Source organism: Arachis duranensis, chromosome 9 (assembly GCF_000817695.3).
Source record: "Arachis duranensis cultivar V14167 chromosome 9, aradu.V14167.gnm2.J7QH, whole genome shotgun sequence".
NCBI lineage: Eukaryota > Viridiplantae > Streptophyta > Magnoliopsida > Fabales > Fabaceae > Arachis > Arachis duranensis.
Genome location: NC_029780.3, coordinates 103,857,058 through 103,880,334, shown reverse-complemented (window position 1 = coordinate 103,880,334; position 23,277 = coordinate 103,857,058). Strand labels below are relative to the sequence as shown.

Sequence of the window (23,277 nt, the reverse complement as noted above, 5' to 3'; positions counted from 1 at the left end):
TGTTGTTGATCAATGATGTACACTATAAAATTTTTTAGTATTATTAGACATCTCACTTCAACTGACATATATAAAAAGATGGGTTGAGCATAACTAAATACAACAATTTTATTTTCATCGTATACTATTTTTTCGTCAAAATAAATCAATAACAATAATATTTCAGACATTTTAAAGAATAGATAAGAAGTGAATGTATTTTTTTATACTTAAGTAAGCTTCTCACTCGACGATATTTATAAAAAAAATTGGAGATAAGTTTGAACATAAAAAATAACATCAATTTGTCTAAAACTTAGATGAATTTTGTATATTTTCAAGCCATTTATCGAAAATTTGGGTAATTGGACAAATTTTATGAAAATTCCTAAAAAACAAATAGATATTAAAAAAAATAAAAATGTTTCAATTTGTTATAAGAATTATTTTTTTTTATTTTATAATAAAAAATCTCTTCAAGATATAAAGGAATTGACCATTAGCATTCTTTAATTACTTTTTTAATTGCCTAAGTCCTCCTTTCATATTCAAAGTTCAAATGTAGGTAAATTCATCTCCATAATAAAATGTGAAATTTGAAAAAAAAGGGGGTGAAAATTTGAAAATATTTTCTTCTGAAAAGAAAGACACCATTTTCTGATCACGGTTCCAAAATCCAGATCTAGTGTCTGCTGAGTTTCTATCGCAATCAATTGGTACAGTTCCGCTTTCAGAATTGCATTACCGCCATATCTCTCCCCTTATGGAATAGTTGGTTCCTTGTTGTTCTTCATTGGCGGATCCATGGAGTTCACTGAATCTTACAAGCAAACGGGTCCTTGTTGTTTCTCTCCCAATGCTCGATTCATCGCCGTCGCCGTCGATTACCGCCTCGTCATTCGGGATACTCTCTCTTTCAAGGTCTTCCGAACACTCACTCCATCACCTCAATTTCATTCATTCATTTTTTTTGTCTTTTTTATTGTGAATTTGTGTCAGCATTCTAAAATCTTTGATTTTGTTTTGTGGGTTTGCCTTCTTTTGTGAGCTGTGACTTCATCGGGTGCGACAATGTGGGGGTTTAGATGATCTTTTGGGAATGTCGAGTTGCATTTAGGTTTCCCTATCTGTGATTTCTGCTAGTGTGTGTTGAGATTTTCAGCTTGAGTGTCAAGCGAAGAGGATTAAGGGATCTAGATTATTTTCTCTAAAAGAAATTAGAACGTTGCTGTGGTAATTGGATTCAATAGAGAAACAAAGTTGGGTTGTTCCCAGTTCTCAGATATATAGATTTGTAGGGATTTAAAATGGTTTGACTTAGCCTATGGAACATGGTTACTATATACATTAACTCTTGATTGTGATGTTCTGGTTTTTGCATTGAATTTCTAAGATCGAATTGATGAACTTCGGTTCTGAATATCTTGAGCTTTATGTCAATAAAAGCAATAGGATAAACTAAGATGCTTGTTTAAATGTAAACTTCAACGGTGGATCACATATAGTATGTCGTATATGGCACATTGACTAAGCACTAAGATGATTGGTTCTAATATTCTGCTTTTAGTTCTTGGTTTCTGATAATTCTTTTTGGATCATTCAGGTTGTGCAGCTGTTTTCCTGCTTGGACAAGATTAGCTATATCGAATGGGCCCTTGATTCTGAATACATTCTTTGTGGTCTGTATAAGAGACCGATGATACAAGCTTGGTCACTGACCCAACCCGAATGGACATGCAAAATAGATGAAGGTCCTGCAGGTATTGCTTATGCTAGATGGAGCCCAGATAGTCGCCACATACTCACTACGTCAGATTTCCAGTTGCGTTTGACAGTTTGGTCTTTGGTAAACACAGCCTGTGTTCATGTGCAGTGGCCAAAGCACGCTTCCAAGGGAGTTTCTTTCACGAGAGATGGGAAATTTGCAGCAATTTGCACAAGGCGTGATTGCAAGGATTATATAAATCTGTTATCTTGTCACAATTGGGAAATCATGGGCAGTTTTGCAGTCGACACAGTAGACTTGGCTGACATTGAATGGTCACCAGATGATAGTGCTATTGTGATATGGGATTCACCACTTGAATACAAGGTAACCTCCGTTGTCTTTTCATATTTTTCTTTCAAACACTAGCCTCTGAAATTTGGTATTCTGAAGTTTTAGTTCTTTTAGATGAAAAATAAATGGTGTGATTTTAAAGACTACTTACTTCAACCAAGTTCGTGAATTCAAGAAACACTCACGGGTCCCCATATCTAGTTTCAAATAATGATAAGAACAATATGTTTCTCTGCAGTGGGACATTAAATAGTAGTCATTCATAGGTTGAAACACAATGTGTATTTACATCTTCCAGACTTGTCTTCTCGATAACTTGACTATTTGTTTTTTGATATCTCCTCATTAATGTGAGTACATATAAACCCTAGTAAGATCGAATTATAGAATTGATGTTTGATTAGCAACATGTAGCCAAATTGTACTTGCATTTTAAAATCAAAGTTCCAAGCATGGCAGCATATCATGCGTTGGTGTTGCATATCTACTTTCATGTCAGCTATAGCTTGCTGCTTTGCTTTCATATGACGTTAACTTTATTGATTTATTATATAGTTGCCTTCTCCAAAAACTTAGTCAGTTTTGTTTGACATAGGTTCTAATCTATTCTCCAGACGGAAGATGCCTTTCCAAGTATCAAGCATATGAAAGTGGATTGGGTGTTAAAACTGTGTCATGGTCTCCTTCTGGTCAATTTCTTGCAGTGGGTAGTTATGACCAGATGCTGCGGGTCTTGAATCATCTAACTTGGAAGACATTTGCAGAGTTTATGCACCCATATACTCTCCGGGCCCCTTGTTATGCAGCTGTCTTCAAAGTATTCCCTTTTTCAACTATACTCATGTTTATATGCTAGTTTATGAGAAATTTCTTTACCTTGTCCCTGAACTTGCAGGAAGTAGATGAGCCACTGCACCTTGATATGTCTGAACTGTGTTTGAGTGATGATTTTTCCCAAGGAAACAATGGTAAATATAATTGCTCTATTTTTTTATTTTATTTACTTTATTATGCATAGATTTATTTATTTATTGTTTGCTAAAATACTGTAAGCAGTAAACTCTTGAATCCATGCCATGAAGTCATTCCAAATAGTTGTGCTTGATTCAGACTCCAAAGGCTTTTCTTCTATCTTCTTATGTCCTTAACTTCTTTTGAGGAATAATTTTTGAGCCAGTAGAGTTCCTCTAGGAGCTTTAAGAAGTCAGATAGAAAATTTTCCTTACTAAAATTCATGATAAAGTATTATGGCATGGCCTGCTCTATGAAGCTGACCCCACTTAGTAAGACAATGCTTAATTTGTTGTATTTCTAGTTGAACAAGCATATGCTGTTTGGACTTGCAAATTGATGTTCAATTAACATTTGTTTCATATATATATGTAACTCTCCCTGGTAATTAGTTTTGTCATGGGGTGTTTTCTTTCATTTTTTTCTCCTCATAATCATTTTTTCCTCTCATAATTTTCCAACCAGATGCTCCCGAAGAACCCTTTAGAGTAAGGTATGAGGTTATGGAAGTTCCTATCAGTTTACCATTCCAGAAGCCTCCTGCTGACAAACCTAATCCCAAACAAGGAATAGGTAAGCTATGCTTCTCCAATTTTTCAAATGCCAGAGCTTTCTTGGTTGCGAAATTCAATATGTAAAAAGAAACTACAGAATTTTTTGAAGTTGATGTGGATTCTCTGTATGCATCATTTTCGGCTGCATAGTTTGTTTAACAGACCTATGAACAAAAAGAAAAGTTAGTGGAATCATATGGATTCCGTTTCCTTTCCAAATTTGATTATTGGACAAAATCAAAATCATATGGATTCTCTCGATTTATTGAATTTTTCCCCCAACTTTTTAATCATGGCCCTTGTAAGATACTACTACCAGCACAACTAAACAGCCAAACACATTCATTTGTCTTGCAGGTTTATTGTCATGGAGTAACGATAGCCAATACATATGTACTCGCAACGACAGCATGCCTACAGTACTTTGGATATGGGACATTCGACATCTCGAACTCGCCTCAATATTAGTGCAGAAAGACCCTATCAAAGCAGCAGCCTGGGATCCATCATGCACTCGCCTTGTTTTTTGCACCGGAAGCACACACTTGTACATGTGGACACCCTCTGGTGCCTACTGTGTCCATGTCCCCATATCCCAATTCGCTATAACAGACCTGAAATGGAACTCAGATGGCAGTTGTTTACTCCTTAAGGACAAGGAATCTTTCTGCTGCGCCGCCGTTCCCTTGTTGCCAGAATCTAGTGAATACAGCTCAGATGATTGAGATGCTAAGAAGGGAAAGGAAACTAAAATTATGGTAAATATATTTGGTAGCAGCCATTGTGCCTCTGATGAATGAGTATAAGGTTGAGGATTATATGAATCCTGAATTTTGTAAATTAAATGTGTGGAAATGACTTCAATTGATGAGGGGAGGATATGTATGCCATTGAAGCATTTTGTAATTTGCAGTAATATTTGTGAAAAATCATAGGCCATCTCGGCCTCTGTTGTAGGAGCATATATCAGATATCAGATATCAGATATCATTTTCTTATTGATTTTATTTTATTATATTTTCCCTAAAGTTTAATGCATTATTAAAAAATATTGCAATACCATTTGATTAAGTCAAAATCCTTCTTATTTGATAATTGTTTTTGTATTAAAATTTAATAATGTCTACACCCTAATGGAGTTGGAGATAAATGAACAAGGGTCAAGTATAATTTGTCTCAAATATTTACAATTTTTAAAAAAAATATTTTTAACATTTAATTTAATTTCATTTTGTGTTTAATGTTATTGATTTATTCGATTTATTCAAAAAACGTAGGCCATCTCAATTTTTGCTTAAATAGATACTATGTATTTTAAAATTGTGTATAATCGTGTATTAAAAATTTAATATGTTTAATATACTCATGTTCAAACTATATTTGTGTTCCTTCAAACTAATGGAACCCAAAACCAGATTATATAAAAATCAAACATGATTGAAACGTAACTTTTTTAACAATTAGGACAAGGGAATACTATCTTAACACAATTTGTTTATGGAAATTGCCCATTAAAATGTTTGACTTAAATCTTTGAAGAATTGTAACATTAGATATCATTCATTTTTCTTACCCGTCTTTTGGTTTATTTTGGCACAGCTTTATAATTTTTCAAGAAGTATTTTTTCGTTTAAAGATCTATAAAACTATCTTAAAATTTGTAATTATAATTATTAAAATTGGATATAATATTCAATTTGTATTATCATAATAAAATTCCTCATAATGATCACACTTTAAAACACAACGAATTAGAAAATTAAGATTTATCTAACTATTAAGGACTAAGGAGTATAACACTTTTACTTAGTAGAAAAGTATGCGTTATATATAAAGCAAAAATTACAGCAATGAAAAAAAAAAAAACCAATAAAATTATTTTTGCACTCAAAAAGATTTCCTTATTTCACCATCTCCAAATCCACCAAGTGGCCATGAATTGAGTGATCCATGACACTTGTTTGGATTGGCCAATTTCCGATGTTAAATTCCATCAAAAGGAGCTCTGTAGATATGTAGTCTTGTATTTTTCCATAGTTACATAAATCATTGTAAGCACTTTTCACAGTGAATTCGCCATTGAGGGATTTCACATAATTCTATCTTCACCAATCTCATCACTGGGAGGAGGAATGGCTTTGATTTTGTTCAGAAATTCAAAATCCCATTCCCCTTCAGCAGTTGCAGCATCCCGCACTTTCATACTTTGATTAATCATATTCATATCCCTTAACCCAGTTATGCTTCCACAACATTCCCTAAAGAAAAGGAAATATGTTTAATTAAAAAATGCCAGGCGTTTGTGAGGCTTTTCCACATTGGTGAATCGGAAGCCGATTGTATCATCCCCTGAAGAAGATTTTAGTCTCTCCCGTATTTATGATATAGAGTTTGTGCCCAAAGAAAGTCCTTCTCATTTAATAATCTCCACAATAGCTTTAACATGAAGGCTTCATTCATAATATCCATTCTCCTAAACCCCCCCCTAACGGTTTGGGTTTGCATAACATGTCCCACCCAATGGCATGTGATTTTCTTGCACCCTCCTTTTCTCCCAAAATAAAACTACGTTGTAATATTCCCGAAAAGGAGACGAGAGATATTAGGCCCTAGCCTCCCTGCTTTCAAAGGAAACCAGCACCTTTCCTCTACTTTACTATTGATAATCTGAGAAAACAAGTATGGTGAGATAGGGTCGCCTTGCCTCAACCCTCGTTTGGAGCTGAAAGGTTCAGCTTTGCATCCATTCCACAAAACTTTTTATAAGATACCCGACAGATACAGCTCATAATAATATCAATGAGATTCTCTGGTAGATCAAAATCAATTAACTACTCCTTAATGTACTGCCAATGTAGTTTATCATATGCTTTTTCGAAATCTATCTTAACAGCCATGAACATCTTCTTATCCTTTATTCTCTTCATGTTGTGGACCATCTCCTTAGCAATGATAATATTTTCATGTATTGTTCATCCTGAGATGAAGTTTTATTGGTACAGAGCAATTCTCTCAGACAAGACTTGCAACAATTATCTTGGTCAAACACTTATAAATGACATTGCAGAGCGCAATCGAATGAAACTAGAAACCAAATTCTAGGTTTGTGACCTTTGGAACAAGAGCAATGACGGGGGTTCTACCAAAGCATCTTGATAAAGCCATATACGTTTCTTTACACCAAGCTCCAATGCTCCTTGTAGAATAAGGCTGGAAAACCATCCTCTCCCGGCGCTTTGAGCGACCCTATGCTGAAAATTCCTTTGCAGATCTCTTCATCTGAAGGGATTTGAGATAATTTATGCTTATAGCTCCTTTCTATACTCGGGTAGGGGAATATGGCATCAATTTTGATTATCTAATTGGTATAGCGCCTTGAGAAAATTTACTGCCATGCTTTTCAATTTCTCTTGGTTTTCGCACCATTCACCATTATCACGCCTTAATTTCAGGATTTAGAGTTTTTGTATGATAGAACTTGGTATTCCTATCCCCTTCAACTAACCACAATTGTCAAAAATTTCTTTTTGTTCATGAATGGTTTCCAGTTCTCTGTTTAGTTCTCCCTCTAATCTTTCTAAGAATTTATTCTTTCCATTCCCTTCAATCTATCCATGATCCTCCTCGAAGATATTTTTGTTTCACATTGTAATATCAGAAGATAGATCATTGAAAGCGTTGGCAGAAGTTCCTCCTTCCTCCCAGGCAAGGCAAGAAAACTTCCAAAGTCAGGAAGGGACTCCCACATGGCCTCATAACAGAAAGGTTTTAGACCAATATCAACTCTAGCTGGCATTAAAGAGACCAGCAGTGGGTGATGGTCAGAGCTGACCCTGGTTAAGACTTCCACTCTTACCTCAGGGAATTGCACTCTCCAGTTAGCATTACAGAATGCTCTATCTAGATGCTTGAAAACCCTATCCCGATCATTCCTAGCTCTCCTTTTCCAAGTGAACTTTGATCCATGGCAGTTGCATTGTGCTAGCTACTCTGCAAGTTTCCTCTTGCGTTCTTTCGGACTAGCATAAATCATGATTCGAAAAACCGAACCGGATTGGTCAATCGAACCGATCCAACCGAGAATCGGTAGAAAAACGGTCTGATTCGCTGCTGATGATCTTTCATTCGAAAACCGTTCAGTTTGGTTCGGACCGATAACCGGCCGGTTCTTGTTAAACGGCGCCGTTTTGATTTTTGTTTTTTTATAAAAAAACCCAACGTTCAGCCCTCACTCACTAATCCTCCTTCCCCCAACCCTCTCTACCCCCCCTCCTATCACTATCCCTCTGAACTCTGAAGCAAAGTTCAAAATCACCCAACCAAAACCCTACGTTCTACCTGCAACGGTTCTGCCGCAGTGCCGCCGCCGTCCGTGCTGTCGGCGCCTCCGCGTCCTCTCTTGTAGCCCAGGTCTTCTCTTGTAGCTCGTCGTGCTCCTTCCCCCTGTCCCCGTCCTTCCTGGCTTCTCTGTTCGAGGCTTGGAGCAGCTCGCCGCCGTGTCGCCGGTCGCCGTCCGTGTCTCCGTCGAAGGTTAGCACTGCTTGCACTTCTTCAGTTCTTCTCTTCCTTTTATGCTCTGTTTGCTGATTTTTGAATGTGAAATTCTGAATGGATTAATGAAAATCAAATAATTGATTGATTTTGTGCTGCTGCTCTTTTTTTTAATTCCTGACATTTTTGTTGAAAATTTTTCTGCGGCTGCTAAAAATGGATTATGGATTAGGGATTACTTGTTGCTGTTTTGTAATGTTTGGAAACCAGATCAAATGCTGTTTGTTGCTGAATGATAATTTTTGTTGCTGAATGCTGAATACTCTTGGTAGTATTAATTTTGTGTTGCTATTAATTTTCTGGCTGTGCTGGTGCTGTTTTTAATTTTGTGAATGATTTATTAATTTCAGTTATAGATGATAATATTAATCAAGAAGCAATTGTTGATAACAATGCATCTGTGAATAATAACTTGCCTGCCAATCCTCCTATTTCGAATGATGCTGCTAATCCTAATCTTAATAATAACTTGCCTGCAAATCCTCCTATTTCGAATGATGCTGCAAATCCTAATCTTCCTAGTTCTTCTGATTAAAATGAATGATGGAATTTTTATTGGTGTTGAATTTTTGTTGTTGTTGAATCTTGTTTCCATTGAAAAAAAAAAAAGAAACTAAAAGGAGAAGAAAGCTTCCACAAACGGTAGAATATTAAGTATTAATTCCCAAAAAGAAAAACATAAGTAAATGTCATGAGTTATGCAAAATATTTAGACTGTTAATAATCAGTAGCATAAACAAATTACATGAATTCCAAGTATTGAAGTTTATTAATGATCATGTTTCACAGCAATAGCATAAGCAAATGTCTATGCATCCACAAATTATAAATTGTTAATATCTAGTTTTGTACAAATGTTTTCTCTGTTTTAGATGTTGAGTATTGCTAATTCTTCAAATGTCAGTGCTCAACCCCTGCATATTTGGTCTCTTTCTAATCATTTGGTTGCCAAAGAATCAAGGAGTTTTATTTGTTTTTTTTAATGAGCTTTCAGTTAATAAAATTTTTGAATGTGACCTCTATGATGTATTGCACATAAGATGCTTTTCCATTAAAATTTAGCCATATACAAAGGTTATATATATTTGGTAACAATTGTAATTGAAAACTTTCAACAGGTACTTTCTCATGTTTTTAGAGTTTTGCATATTTCTAATAAGCTTACTTGCATTAAGCACCTTATAATTTATTTATTATTTTATTATTTTATTCTAAAACGGTTTTTTCGGATGAATCACGATTAGACTGATTGAACTAATAAACCAATGAACCAGTTATTAGAGCAGCTCGATGACTGGTCCAATTCTCAGAACCTTGGCATAAATAGCTGTAAGGAACCAGTCTATGTGTCCACTAGGGGTGAGCAAAAAATCCAAAATTTAGATTTTAATCCAAATCCAAATCCAAACCATTAAAAAAAACCAATTTTAAACAAAAAAAAATTCAAACCAAACCAAATTTATTTTATAATTTGGTTTTAAATCCAATCCATTTAAACAATTTTAAATCCGGATCCGGATCCAGATCCAGATTAAGATCCAAATCTCCAAAAAACCCTAAATCTGAATTTCAGATTTGGTGAATCGTGAACCAATCACACTTCTCGCACGAATCCTTTTCTCCTTTGCCTCTTCTCCTCCGCCGCAGCCGACACCGGAGCAGGCAACTGGCACTGCAGTTTCGTAGCTGCCACCACCACCACAAGCGCGTCGCGCCACTGCTCTGTTCCACCATCCGCGGTTCCGTCGTCCGCCTTTTCTCGCCGTGACCCAGCTTTGTTCTTCTCTATTCTCTGGGTTCCCTCAAGGTTAGATAGTTTTACCATTAAGTAAATTAATTTGGTAGATTGAAATGTTTTGAAGCAACAGAGAAGAACCACAGAATGAATCTATCATCTGAAAAAAGGAATTGAGTGGTAGATAGGGATTTACTACATTTGTGATTATATAGTTGAAATTGCCAAAGGTGCTTCCATGTCCTTTTCTGTTCTGTTCCATTCCATCAATTTGAAAAACTGAACAAGGTTTGATTGCTTATGCTGTTATGCATATCAAGTGTTTGTGTTAATGCCATATCAAATGTAGAATTTTATGAGAAACTGTTGGAATAGAAATTTTAGAATCTGTATACTCTTCAACTGTTCAGTCCAACTTTGAAGCAATAGAAGCCTCTTCCAGAACTCATTATTTTGGTCTAATTGAACTGGTTGGACGCTTAGACCAACTTCTCCAATTTTATGACTTATCTCAAATATTATATTATCTTTTTTATAGTTTTATCACGTGTGCCTTTGCTTTTTTTGTTTATGCGTGCATTTATTTTTCCTTATTTGTATTGTTAGTTTATCATGTAGCAAATGTTCAACAAGTCATACTCATCATTTAATTTTCCTATAATTTAATAGCCATACTGCAAAAATTAACTATATATTTAGCAATAAGGAGATGTTATCCACTCAAAATGATTTTCATACTTTATATATATATATATATATATATATATACACACACACACAGTAGAATAGCAAGCAGATACAACTTGTGACTACTCTGAAACACGAGTCTTATATATATTTTAAGTATATATCTTTACTGAGTGATTAAAAATTTGAAAACAATGGATTTTCAGGTTCTTTGTAATTTAAGACCAAGAGAATTATACTAAGAGAAATCAGCTACTAAGAATAAGGGTTAGGATAGTTAGAAGCTCAATCATATGATATATAAACTGAAATTATGAAGCTGCATTGGTTGAGTTTGTGTTGCTGGATTTGTGCTTGATTATGTTGTGGCGAATGTTTAATTGATTTTCATGAATATGTGATTTTATATTGTGATGATTGAATGCTAATCAAACACTTGGGGCTGAGATTAAATGATGAAAAGTGATAAGAGAACTAATTTGTCCTGGAACTCTAAGAAGTCTAGTTGGTTGCATAAAAAACTCTAAGAACTTTGTAGTTTAAGCTGTCTCGAATTTAGTTGCCTAAGTTTCCTAGTTTGTAGATGGATGGTTGGTTTTATTATTTATTGGTTTTTATATGAATCTTAGTTTTATTTCATGTTATTGTTGTTTAGGGAAGTTCTGAATCTATGTTTAATTGCATGATTAGATTAGATATACTAGGCTGCATATCCCTAAAGAAAAAATGAGATGGTAACTTTGTTTTTGAAACAATGCATATAGGCATTTGACCAAAGAAATTAAAGAATCACACAAGCTGATAAGCAGATGATTTTGACGATGCTTCTTGAGTAGGTTTTGAATCTTGCAGTTAGACAGGGAGAGTGTTACGGGTCCTGGATTAGGCAAGTAGCCAAGTAAGTAAGCTAAATATAATACTGAAGTCATGAAGCTCCAACTTAATATCTAGTCTTTTGGGTTGGGCTACTCTCTCCATAGGTTTTGAGTCATAACAATAACAATTGTTATTCTTATGAAAGGTTGGGTTACAAAAAGGCTACCTATATGTTAAATTAAGATAGCTGGTTAAGAAATCAACTTAGGTTAAACCAGTAATAAATTTCAAAACTAGTTTTAAAATTGGATTTTTGGTTGAAGAAACTGGTTTTAAAACTGGATTTTCAAAAATCTGGTTTTAAAACTGGATTTTATAAAAAAAAAAACAGATTTTAGATTTGGATTAAAAAAAAACCGAATTTTAGATATGGATTTTAAAAAACCGAATTTAAAACCGGTTTTATATGTAAAACTGAATTTAAAACCAGTTTATAAGTAAAACCGAATTTAAATTATAAAACCAGTTTAAAATAAGTTTTTATTTTTTCAAACTGGTTTAGAACCGGTTTCTCTCTTCAATCCAGTTCTGGTTTGATTTTATGAACCATAAAACTGGTTCGGAAATGGATCTGGTTTGGATTTACAAAAATCCAAACCATGCCCACCCCACTGTCCATTCCTACTAACATTTATATGAATGTACTCTTTATGGCTTTTCTCACATGTATACTTATGTTATCATCACCCCAAAGAACACATATTTCACCAGAAAATCCTTCTGCTTCTTCAATAATGAAATGCCTAAATTCCAGCGTTTTTTACAGCAGTTTCACTAGCTTTCACACCACTTATATAAGTCTCAAACAACAAAATAATATCAGGTTTCTTCATATTGTTAAATTCCCGAAGCGTGCAAATTGTACCACATAGAAAACTTTGTTCACTATATTTTTATCACATTTTTTAATAATTTAAAATATTTTTGTCGGTTATAAAATAATTTAGGTGTATTTTTTTTAGAGTAATGCTACATGACCAGCAAATATTGTCATTTTTGACAAGCACTTAGACAGCAATAATTTGCACCCATATTTACAGACGTTTTGCACTCAAGAAATATATAATTTGCACCTATATTTACTAAAGTTTTGCACACGTGAATTAATACATTTTGTATTTATAAATGAATACAATTTGCACCCAAATTTTTCAGAACTTCCACACATAAATTAATAAAATAATAATTTAGTATTTATACTAATTAAATAATGACAAAAAATACGCTTATTTGGGTGAGTTTTTAAGAAAAGATCTTTTTTTAAGTTATCTTTTTCTAAAAGATCTTATGAAAAAGTAAAAGTAATTTTATGTTTGGATATCTCATACAAAAAGATCTTTTTATCTATCAATTATATTTGGGTATAACAATATAAAAGTACTTTTTTGTTTATTTATTACATGAAAAATATCTTTTTTTAAAGAAAAAAGATCTTTAAAAAAAATGTAAATTACAGCTTCTTAAAAAAGATATTTTTTAATTTTTTTAGTGCTTTTACTTTTACTACTAAAAATTTGCCAAACATGCTAAAAAATAAAAAATATCTTTTTTCATTTAAAAAAGATTTTTTTTTATCAAAATAATGGCGCCCAAACAAGCACTAAAAATTGCTGTCCCAAGAGTTTCTCTTTTTTTATATTACCTATTTTTCTAATCTGCGGGGTTCTGACGAGCACGATTTCTGTGTCCCTCTGCCGCTTCCCTGTTTTTGCTGCAAATGTGCTCTCTTCTCTCTTCCATGCCACTCACCGTCGTTACCTCCTGACATCCGTCGCTGCTGGCTGCCACCTTCCATGTGCAGTACCTAGCCTCCTCCGTCCCTCGGGACCAACAAGGGGTAATACAGGAATATTCACCTGTTGTCCATCGACTACGCCTTTCGGCCTGATCTTAGGCCTTGACTCACCCTCCGTGTTATGTGTTGTTAATTCACCTGGTACTATGCCATTTTTGCTTCAAATTCGAAACCTTGATTTGCAATTGTTTCATCTGAACCTTGACACTTTTATATTCTGGTTGACCTGTTCTTGCGAGGTTGAGACTGATTTTTCATCATTATTCTTTGACTGGTTTTCCTATTTTTGTTCCATTCCTTCATAATTATTATCCCAAAATTTTTGGAGCTTTGCTTGTTATGCTGTTATGTATACTGAATACTTTTGTTCATGTATATTTGAATTAATTAATTAGGCGTGTGTCACTTTTTCATGGTTTAAAGTTCCTATAAGAACTATGCTTGATGTTTGCTCTGACGTCTACCATTCTTATCTTTAAAATATTTTCTTATAATTTTTGCTACCATTCATGCTTCATCTCCAGTAAGGCATGGGGAAGCAAGGAGGAGGAACTAAAAACCCGGCTTGTCAGCCTAACACTCCTGTATCACTCAGGGAAGAAGCCACAGGAAAAATACATAAAAAGCCAAGAGCCACCACCAGGTCATTAGTGGAGGTTGAGCACTTGGAAAAGATTGCAGTTTGGGCCTCTCATGAGGCTCAGATACCGTCTTTAGGAGCTTTCTATGGGCAGCGTTTGGCCACTGTTGCCGAGGCCAATGGAATAACGCCTGATTCTTCTTTGATAACTTGCCATAGGTTTTGATTCTATACCTTCCTTTTCTTTTTTGCTTAGGGATTTTGTTTTCCATCTAGGTTATTTGTCATATTGTCAGTGTTTCCATGCCTTTTTTTTTTAGATTTTAGAACTTGACCATTTGATTAAATTTCAAGATTTGAGAGCCATCAAGTAAAACACAATAAGCCACATTGTCACTGTGATGAACCAAGCTTCAAATTAACAATCCACTTTGTGAAACTGCCACTTGTTTGCAATAGTATGTATTCCTTCTTCCAGTATTGATGTGTGCTATGTTAGTAGTTTTAAGATAAATTAATTTACACGTTGCTCTATTTACTATATATTTATTCACAAAAACTAAATGCTAATATCAGCATCTGTTATCATATAAATTGAAGCACTTTGTCCTCATTTATCTATTTTGGCAGAATCAGAGACCATGAGGTCTCCAGTACCCCAAAAATGCTTAAACTTTGTTTTGGAATGATAACAATAACTGGGTTCTTTTCCCCCCGAAAAGGAACATTTTACTCTTGTTTGTTGTGCTCACAAAATCTGGCAGACTGGGTTATTTATTTGTTTGAACCTTTAATGCATCAATTTCCTAGGTTACCAATATACAGTTTTCATGTAAAATATCATAACATCAAGTAATTTGACTGCTTTATAGATGTGAAACTGTTCTTCATCCTGGCATCAATTCAACTGTGAGAATTGAGAAGAATAGATCAAAGCACAGGGGCAAGCATAAACACAGTCAAAACAATGTAGTGTACAAGTGCCATTTCTGTTTGCATCACAATGTGAAGAGGGGGACTCCTAAGGGACATATGAAAGGATTATGTTCATCTAAAACCAAAACGTCATCGGTATCAACACCAGCAACAAAACCCATTACACATGAGTCTTCAAAATCGGGGAAAGGCATTATAGGTGAAGACAACACCAAAGAAGCAGATGCATTTGCTTCATCAGTTACAGATAAAGATGTCTCCGTTGTAGATAGTCCAGCCACCCCATCAAGTGTAAGTGCCACAACCTCAAAGAAAAGAAAGTCTAAGAAGACACTTGAAGCTTCGAGTGCGTCTGTTGAATCAGAAGCATCGAAAACTCAGGGCACAGCAAGCAAAAAACGGAAAAGATCATGGACTAGCTTAAAGAAACTTGTGCAGAGCAATGACCACGACAACAGTGATGATGCTAATTTGAAAATCCCATTCCTTTTATAAGTAGGGAAGTTATAAATTTTGTTATCGAGTTGGTTCTCTTGTTTGGAGGTCATTATTTCCTCTGCTAGAGTTGCACTTTCTAATTGTTTTCTATGGATATTAATAGATCTGCCAATAGATCTTTTTTTTATTTTCCTTTTTTTTTTCTTCTCCGGCAGTGTACTTTGCCCGAGTGAGGAGCAATAGTTTGATAATAGCTATGATATTTTTGTATCTTGAAGGTGATTCTGAGTTCAAAATAGACGGGAAATTGGGGAATAAAATGGGATGGCTAGGTTGTTGTTTTAATGTTCACAATGGAGATGAATTTTATTTCTCTCTAAGTCCTTCCTTTCCATTTCTTTCTCCTAATTTGGTACAAGAGAGGTAATATATTAGTATAATACTCGTGGCCATAAATTCTAAGGTTTGGTGGTTGGTGCATTTGAGACGTGAAATATGGAGTAATAATTTTTTTTATTCCGTTCATTGAATGAATTTGAAGGCAAAAATGGAGAGAAGATAAAGCCTCATGCTAAGCGGTAATGCCGTAATGGTAACCATATCAAATTTATCTTTGCTTTCCTTAGGTACATAGTAGCACCTTATATCAAATTCCAATTTGATAACATGCATAAGCAATTAAGCATCATTCTTTGACTTGAATTTTTTTACTACAAATTACAACTTGGCAAAGTGTATCAAAATTCATTTTGTATTCTCACATGGTGTATGTATCAAAATTGTGTTCTATTTTAATTTTCAAGTAATTAGCAAAATGGCAGTGAAAAAGAAGTCAAACCAATTTAAAAATTGTTAATCAATCATCAACACTTGCAAGAAGAAAGAAAAGAGTTTTTAAATTTTAAGTGATAAATCCATGAAAAATATATGCATTAACCCAATAGAAGTATGTTTATGAATTGATCTGTGGTGTATAAGCTTAAGCATTTTGTAATAAATCAAAGGCCATCTCGGCCTTTGCTGTAGAAAGTAGAAACATATATCAACCATCATTATTGATTTTATTTATTTTTTTCTTCTTAAAGATTAATGCATTATCACAAAAGTATTACAATAGTACGATGCCATTTGCCCATTTTTTTGTATTTGTAGTGTTCTATCGTTGTTCGAAAACCTTTTTTTATTTAATAATTGTGTTTGCATTAAGATTTAATAATGGGTATACCCTGGTGGAGTTGGAAAGAAATGAATAAATATGTACCTCTTATGCAAAACAACTTTTTTTTCCGGGCAATAATTTGATTTCTAGTAACATGATAATACGATAAGCAGGTATTTTCAAGGATTTATTTAATATTTTTTCTCAGTAACCTGTAAATCTATGGTAAAATTATTCTTTATCTTTTTATTTTTTTTTTGGGTTCAGTGAGCTTCAACTGAAGCTAGAAGTAACGAACTCCAACTAGAAATTTCATCTTCAGCTTCAGTTGTTGAACGTTTTCTCTTTGCTCTCTCTCTCTCTCTCTCTCTCTCTCTCTCTCTCTCTCTGCAATGGATCTCTCCACCATTTCTCTCTCCTCCTCTCTTTCTTCTTCTCTCAATCAACTTTCTCTCCGTCCAAAAACAGCGTCCCTCTTTGGAATCTTTCTCCGGAACAACCCACCGCCGCTGTTTTCCCGCCCAAACCATCGCCCAATCGCAGCAGCACTTCAACAATCCCAGAATGACGATTTTGTCCTCGAAGACGTGCCGCACCTCACCAATTTCCTCCCTAATTTGCCGGTACTTTATTTTTCCCGCGAAAATGTGCTGCCATGTATGATCTTGTTGATTCCAAATTCGTATGGATTCTATTCATTGTTTGATATTTACATTCATTCCGGATAGTTATATCACATTTACAAAAACATGTAGCTCAGGCATTTACTGTAGCACAAGTACACTATGATTTGCTATGCTTTGATATGATATGATATTGTATGCTTCTCAGCCTGTGATCAAAGTAGGATTTTTTTTCTTTATTATTTAAATAAATTTTTAGCTGCGTGTTTCCACTGAGAAATTTAATTCGATACCTCAATTGAATTCACTCGGAGCAGAGAGAGACATTGAGAAACTGAGAAATTTTATTTAGATGGATTGATACCAAATGAATTCACAACACTCTTTGCATGTTTATCAGCTGATGCGGCATCCCTTAACTGTCTCAACGTAATCTAGAATGATCTCTAACTACCTGATGACAGATATTTCAGTCAACTTAAACTAAATAAACTTTGCTAGGCTAGGCTGCTTTACTTTGATACGCTTTACAAGAGGCTTCGGTTACTGAATCCAGAATCCAGCTCAGTACAACATAATAGAAAATACATATTATACCTACTAGCGCAATAGAAGAATGCTTAAAGTTCTATGCCTATGGTTCTTATTTTTGAAACTACTAATAATAGGACTTACAACCTAAGATGTTTTGGATAGGGATGGGAGGTATCTTTAGTGTTTAGTTTCCTTTTTTTAAGCAATTTATTTCAAGATTTTTTTTTAACCCTTCAAATAATGTGCAGTTCCCTTTCTTTTCTTAATGATTTTTCTTTTCTTACCATATTGATGACTGTTGATACTTAAAGCATTAGTTCCTTTTTTGCAGTCCTATCCAAACCCATTGCATAGCAGCCAAGCTTATTCAATTGTAAAGTAAGTCTATTCTGCTTTGCATTTTTGTTTTAACTTTGTGATTCGTAACATCAAAGTTTATCCTAACTTTTTTTTTTTCCTAATTTCAAACTATGTTTCTTCTTATGGCTTAATCTTTACTTCTTTTAACTGTTTTATACTCTAAGGAATACTTTTGTAAGCCAAGAAGATGTGGTTGCACAAAATGTAAGTGACACAATCTCCCAGTTCTTTGTTCATGAATTCTTTTCTTTTCTTTTCTTTTCTGAATCACTGATACCCCATTCTATTTCTTATCTCTGTATTTCTCACCATGCTTCATATCTCAGATTGTCATTCGAAAAGATAACCCTAGAGGGGTTCATTTTCGGCGTGCAGGACCTCGAGAAAAGGTATAAAACATGAAAATGTGTGTGTCAATTTATAGTATTTAGATTTTGGAGCTGATAACTGCATCTTCTAATATTAGGTTTATTTCAAGCCGGAAGAAGTACGTGCTTGCATAGTGACTTGTGGAGGATTATGCCCAGGAATCAATACGGTGATTAGGGAGATTGTATGTGGCTTAAACAACATGTATGGCGTTGAGGATATACTTGGGATTGAAGTGAGTTTTGCAGAAGTTGTATAATTCTGGCTATCTAACAAATATACTACTCTAAGCTTTTTCTGTTGGACCAACTTCTTAGAATCATTTTAATTTGAATTTCTTATCTGAGTTGTAACATGATAGTTTCCCCATTTCTTTTATGTCCATTGCTTGAGTTCCTATTAGTTACCATGTTGCTCTTCAAAATGATTTAGGAAGGATATAGAGGGTTTTATTCAAAAAATACCGTGAGATTGACTCCTAAAGTGGTTAATGATATCCATAAACGTGGTGGCACCCTTCTCCGCACATCTCGAGGAGGACATGATACACAGAAGATAGTTGATAACATTGCAGACCGTGGAATAAATCAGGTGGTTACTTGTTATATTAATTTAGTATATGAACAGATTGTAGACATAATATCTGAACAAAAGGGAAATTTTATCTGTGCATGTTAGGTATACATTATAGGAGGTGATGGAACCCAAAGAGGAGCAGCACGCATATATGAGGTAATTGATTTCTCTCTTAAATTACACATGGCTTTCATCTACTCAATGATGTAGTTCTATGATAGTATGTTGTAATATGAGCATCTTTCTATGAAGGAAGTTGAAAAACGTGGTCTTCACGTCGCTGTGGCTGGGATTCCAAAGACAATTGATAATGATATTGCTGTAAGTCTTAGTTAGATAAGTTTTGCACCCTTTGGAAAAGTGTTTGTTGCTTCTGTGTGTGTGTGTGATATGTAATAATTTTTTTACCTGAGATTTGGCTCTGTGTTGTATGTATTCAGTAATTGTATCTCCTCGTTTTATATTTTAATAGGAACTTAACAATGGTCTAATTACTGTATACTATTGATATCATTATGCTTTGTTCACATTTGTGTGTAAACTCGGAGATATTAATCTACTCATCAATTATTTTTTCCATGTAAACATTTAATATATATTGAGACAGATGAAGCCCTCCCTGTTTGTAATATTTTACTTGTTTGGCTTCAGGTTATTGACAAATCTTTTGGATTTGATACTGCTGTAGAAGAAGCCCAGAGAGCCATCAATGCTGCTCATGTTGAAGTTGAAAGTGTTGAAAACGCTCTTTTTCATCACAATTTCTAATTTTCCAAATAATCTTTTCTTTGAAATGACAGAGTGGAAACTTGATGTGTTTAATGAAATATTGGTATTTAGAACTTTAAGAATCCTATTTCTCATTTCAGAGATAGACTTTACAAGCTTCCATCTGCAGGTTTCATTGCCATGTTTGCAACTTTGGCTAGCCGAGACGTGGTAAGGCATCTTCCCAGTCTCAGAATTTGTTGATTGTCATTGGTCAACTTATTCCTTTGTTAGCATAAAATTTGTGTTTTTTTTTTTTATTATGATGATGATGATGACAACAATAGAGATGTATTGGTGATTTTCTTTGGCTTGAAGCTCTTTAATAGTTTTCCGTAAAAATATTTCTTTCCTTTTGATATTAAAGTCTATTTTAAATGGTCCAAAAGGAGTTCAAATTGCCATTAGTTGTTACCATTTTTTCAAAATTTAAAAAATGACTAAAGAATGCCTTCTAATAGCAAGAGTTCTAACAGGATTGCTGCTTGATTCCAGAATCTCCCTTTTATTTGGAAGGGAGAGGTGGGCTGTATGAATTTCTTGATCAGAGGTTGAAAGAGAATGGACATTTAGTTATTGTTATAGCAGAAGGTGCAGGTCAAGAATATGTTGCCGCAGAAGTGCCTGCAGTCAATCAAAAGGATGCATCTGGGAACAAGCTACTTCTTGATGTTGGTCCCTGGTTATCTGATAAGATCAAGGTATACTATATCATATATCTTTCCTTCTGTTCCTTATGTTCTCTTCACAGATTTTACATATATAATATTCTCAGATATGTATACTTACTTGGACCATAGATATGATATCTCTAAATATAATTGATACGACTGCAGAAAATTTGTGATCTTTTCCAGTTCTGATTGTAGAATTTTTAATATGTGTGGTCCTAGTTAAGGTATCCATTCCAAAGATGGTTTTCAATATATTTTTCTTAAAACTAGATTTATGCTGATGCCTGATGGCATCAGTCAATTTGCTAATAGATCGGTTACATATGGTGAAGCTAATTAAAATCTTTTGCACTTTCCTTGCTAAATTAATCTTGCATGTTCTCCCCCCTCCCCCTTCTTTTTGATCTTGACATTGAAGTGTGTGACCTCTTTGAGAGGGGAAATTTGTTGATGTGCAATTGTGCATGCTATCTTGACTTGTCATTGTAGTCTAGAACTCTATCAGTTTTTGCTTATGAATTTTTTTTTTCTCATTAGCTCAGTTCATAGGAAAGTATTCACTCCCATAATAGAGGAAATGATGAATGATTTTGAAAGAATAATTTTGGAATTCGAATTTGTCCTTCACGGAGGGTTATAAAATATTTCCTTTCATTTTTCTTGAGGTTGCCAACATTGTTTTGTTCACCTTTTAAGTTATTCAGTTTGCTTCTAAATATATTGCTTACTTGTTATAGGACCATTTCACAAAGGCTCAAAAGATGCCAATTAATATGAAATATATAGGTATGTTCCTGAGTTTCCTATAAAACTTTTCTTTTATTGTAATTATGCTAGAATAACCAGGAAAACAAACAGCTATAAGATTATTCTTTCATAATTATTCTTGAATAACCAGAACGGCATCTTATTTTTCCTGTTTGCCTTTTAGTTTTGGTTAATTGGAATTTCAAAACCCCTAAATAAAAGCAAGAAAGCTTGAAATTCAGAATTAAAATTTTTTTCCATTTTCTTATATTTTGTATAATTTATTTTCAACAAAGGAACCGTTTTAAGTTTTGTTTATTACTTTAACATAATAATGTTATCATTTTTAAGAAATTAATTTTAAAATTTTCATTGATTTTGTGTTCATCATAAAAGTTTCATTTGTGTTACTCTTATAGATCCAACATACATGATTCGAGCTATTCCGAGTAATGCCGCAGACAACATTTACTGCACTCTACTTGCTCATAGTGTTGTTCATGGAGCTATGGCTGGATATACTGGCTTCACCGTTGGCCCTGTGAATAGTAGACATGCTTATATCCCTATTTCTGTAAGTTGACCACTTCATTAGAATTAGATCATCTGCATCCAACTAGTTACTTCCATTACTAAAGTTTATGCTACTGGAGTCTTGTACTATTCTTAAGTTCACCATGTAATCCATCTCCTCTACCTAACACTACAACCTTACCAAGAGAACTGAAAATTTAATCATTTTGTAAAAAATTCAACACAAACACCTTATGTAAGGGCATGCAAGATTGAGATGATGCAGTTTAAATGTTTATTAACCTAATAGGATGTGCTGCACTTCCTAGGTTACTGGAGATTATGTTTTACCTTTGTTCATGATATGTGTTAGTATGTTATATGCTCCCACATTATGTTATGTAGCATGCCGGCTGATGATTATATAACATCTTGTTGCAGCGTGTGACAGAGAAACAAAAGACCGTTGAGCTGACAGGTAGAATGTGGGCTAGACTTCTTGCATCTACAAATCAACCTAGTTTCATTTCCTCTGATCTAGAAGGAGTTGTCCAAGGTATCGATAGTCTGAATATTACCTCGATTTAGGTTTTCTCATATTTATGTGTAGCAACAGATCTCTATTTTAGGTTTCATTTGTATGTTAAATCAGTGCTGTGAATTTTGATGAGCTTTCAGATAACAGATGATGCATTAACATATAGTGGTATTGGCTGTAATTGGACACTACCACCATATGGTTTGCCACTATTCTTTTTAGTGTGAAATTCCACTACTTAGTAATAGCTATATGTTTGTTGTATTTGTTGAAACCTCAGCACAGACATGGAGTATTTTTCTTTTTTCTTTTATTTTTTTTTTTTAATGTAACTGGTGTTTCAAGTTTGAACATGCTCAACTAGTGCCAACTTATATGCATCATTCATGAGAAAACTCTCTTTGCGAAGCACCATCTTATCATGCGGGATTCACACTTCAACTTCGATAAGGTTAAGTATTTGATTAAATAACTATTTCCTCTCACATCCAAGAAACCTTTATTTATAATATATATTACTTTAATATTTTGTTACATTCTTGAATACAAAAAGAAAAACGGAAGAAAATCTATCAAATTGTAATACTAGTTAGAGAGCAATTATTCGGAGGAGGTGAAGCCCTAAAAGTCAAAGGCTTCTCTTCTCAACTCATCTCATCTTGGTTAGATTTGGTTAATTGTCCGGTGAAAGAGTCTCCATTATTCAACTATAAGGGCCCCATGGTGTGATTTGATTTAAATACAGCAAGTTGAAGAATGATAAGGCTCCAGATGTACCCTTATAAACAGCAATCTTTTCTTGATTGCGATCTTTTGTAGATAGTACAAACCATAACCAAAACCAACTTTTTGATGCCCCACTTTGTCTTAAGTCTTAACACAAGTTGCCAAGTTTCTAGCAACTCTTTGCAACACAACAGCTTACAAGTTGAGATTTTTTTTTATTAAGTTAGGAGTGAGATTTGAATCCGAAACCTCTTAGTGAGAACTATGCCATCTGAGCTGTAGTTTGTTGGCACAAGTTGAGACTCTTAAATATATATCCTATGTCAAAATTATTGATTCTACGTAACAAAGTAATATAAAAAATAATAAATTCTGAAAGTCATCTAGTATTTCTTATTCCAAAAACTGATATTTAAAACAAAAACATTAATCAACAAGATAACACTTTTTTATTAAAGTAATATAAAACATTAAATAAAAAGCTAAATA

The 23,277-nt window shown here is 34.1% G+C and overlaps 3 protein-coding genes across 4 annotated transcripts; all 3 read left to right on the top strand.

Moving 5' to 3' along the window:
- Window positions 1–549: 549 nt before the first annotated feature.
- LOC107466569 (uncharacterized) lies at window positions 550–4,631 on the top strand. The gene is made up of 6 exons (XM_016085562.3): window positions 550–900; window positions 1,583–2,071; window positions 2,634–2,855; window positions 2,934–3,006; window positions 3,515–3,622; window positions 3,961–4,631. The coding sequence occupies exons 1-6, from the start codon at window positions 784–786 to the stop codon at window positions 4,326–4,328; spliced, it is 1,377 nt and encodes a 458-aa protein (XP_015941048.1). The 5' UTR covers window positions 550–783; the 3' UTR covers window positions 4,329–4,631.
- A 3,221-nt stretch (window positions 4,632–7,852) lies between these two features.
- On the top strand, window positions 7,853–15,581 carry LOC107466570 (uncharacterized). 2 transcript variants are annotated; one of them, XM_016085563.3, is made up of 3 exons: window positions 7,853–8,133; window positions 13,772–14,046; window positions 14,700–15,581. In XM_016085563.3, exons 2-3 carry the CDS (start codon window positions 13,778–13,780, stop codon window positions 15,256–15,258), a joined length of 828 nt encoding a protein of 275 aa, XP_015941049.1. In that variant the 5' UTR covers window positions 7,853–8,133; window positions 13,772–13,777; the 3' UTR covers window positions 15,259–15,581. The 2 variants fall into 2 exon arrangements, with proteins under 2 accessions (XP_015941049.1, XP_052109674.1); XM_052253714.1 differs by lacking the exon at window positions 7,853–8,133 and adding an exon at window positions 11,327–11,474.
- Window positions 15,582–16,580: 999 nt separating this feature from the next.
- LOC107466571 (ATP-dependent 6-phosphofructokinase 4, chloroplastic) lies at window positions 16,581–22,326 on the top strand. Its single transcript, XM_016085565.3, has 14 exons — window positions 16,581–16,983; window positions 17,849–17,895; window positions 18,042–18,081; window positions 18,204–18,266; window positions 18,344–18,481; window positions 18,679–18,837; window positions 18,925–18,978; window positions 19,075–19,143; window positions 19,474–19,576; window positions 19,700–19,761; window positions 20,067–20,291; window positions 21,002–21,050; window positions 21,431–21,585; window positions 21,966–22,326. The coding sequence occupies exons 1-14, from the start codon at window positions 16,753–16,755 to the stop codon at window positions 22,110–22,112; spliced, it is 1,542 nt and encodes a 513-aa protein (XP_015941051.1). The 5' UTR covers window positions 16,581–16,752; the 3' UTR covers window positions 22,113–22,326.
- The last annotated feature ends 951 nt before the right edge of the window (window positions 22,327–23,277 follow it).

Bases quoted from the DNA above. Each gene is read 5' to 3' on its own strand.
- LOC107466570 (XM_016085563.3), top strand. From the start codon at position 13,778: ATGGGGAAGCAAGGAGGAGGAACTAAAAACCCGGCTTGTCAGCCTAAC. The intron at 14,047-14,699 runs GTTTTGATTCTA...ACTGCTTTATAG, and splicing joins TCTTTGATAACTTGCCATAG to ATGTGAAACTGTTCTTCATC.
- LOC107466571 (XM_016085565.3), top strand. From the start codon at position 16,753: ATGGATCTCTCCACCATTTCTCTCTCCTCCTCTCTTTCTTCTTCTCTC. The intron at 17,896-18,041 runs GTAAGTCTATTC...TTATACTCTAAG, and splicing joins CAAGCTTATTCAATTGTAAA to GAATACTTTTGTAAGCCAAG. The intron at 18,979-19,074 runs GTAATTGATTTC...CTTTCTATGAAG, and splicing joins GAGCAGCACGCATATATGAG to GAAGTTGAAAAACGTGGTCT.
- LOC107466569 (XM_016085562.3), top strand. From the start codon at position 784: ATGGAGTTCACTGAATCTTACAAGCAAACGGGTCCTTGTTGTTTCTCT. The intron at 2,072-2,633 runs GTAACCTCCGTT...TGTTTGACATAG, and splicing joins ATTCACCACTTGAATACAAG to GTTCTAATCTATTCTCCAGA. The intron at 3,623-3,960 runs GTAAGCTATGCT...TTTGTCTTGCAG, and splicing joins TAATCCCAAACAAGGAATAG to GTTTATTGTCATGGAGTAAC.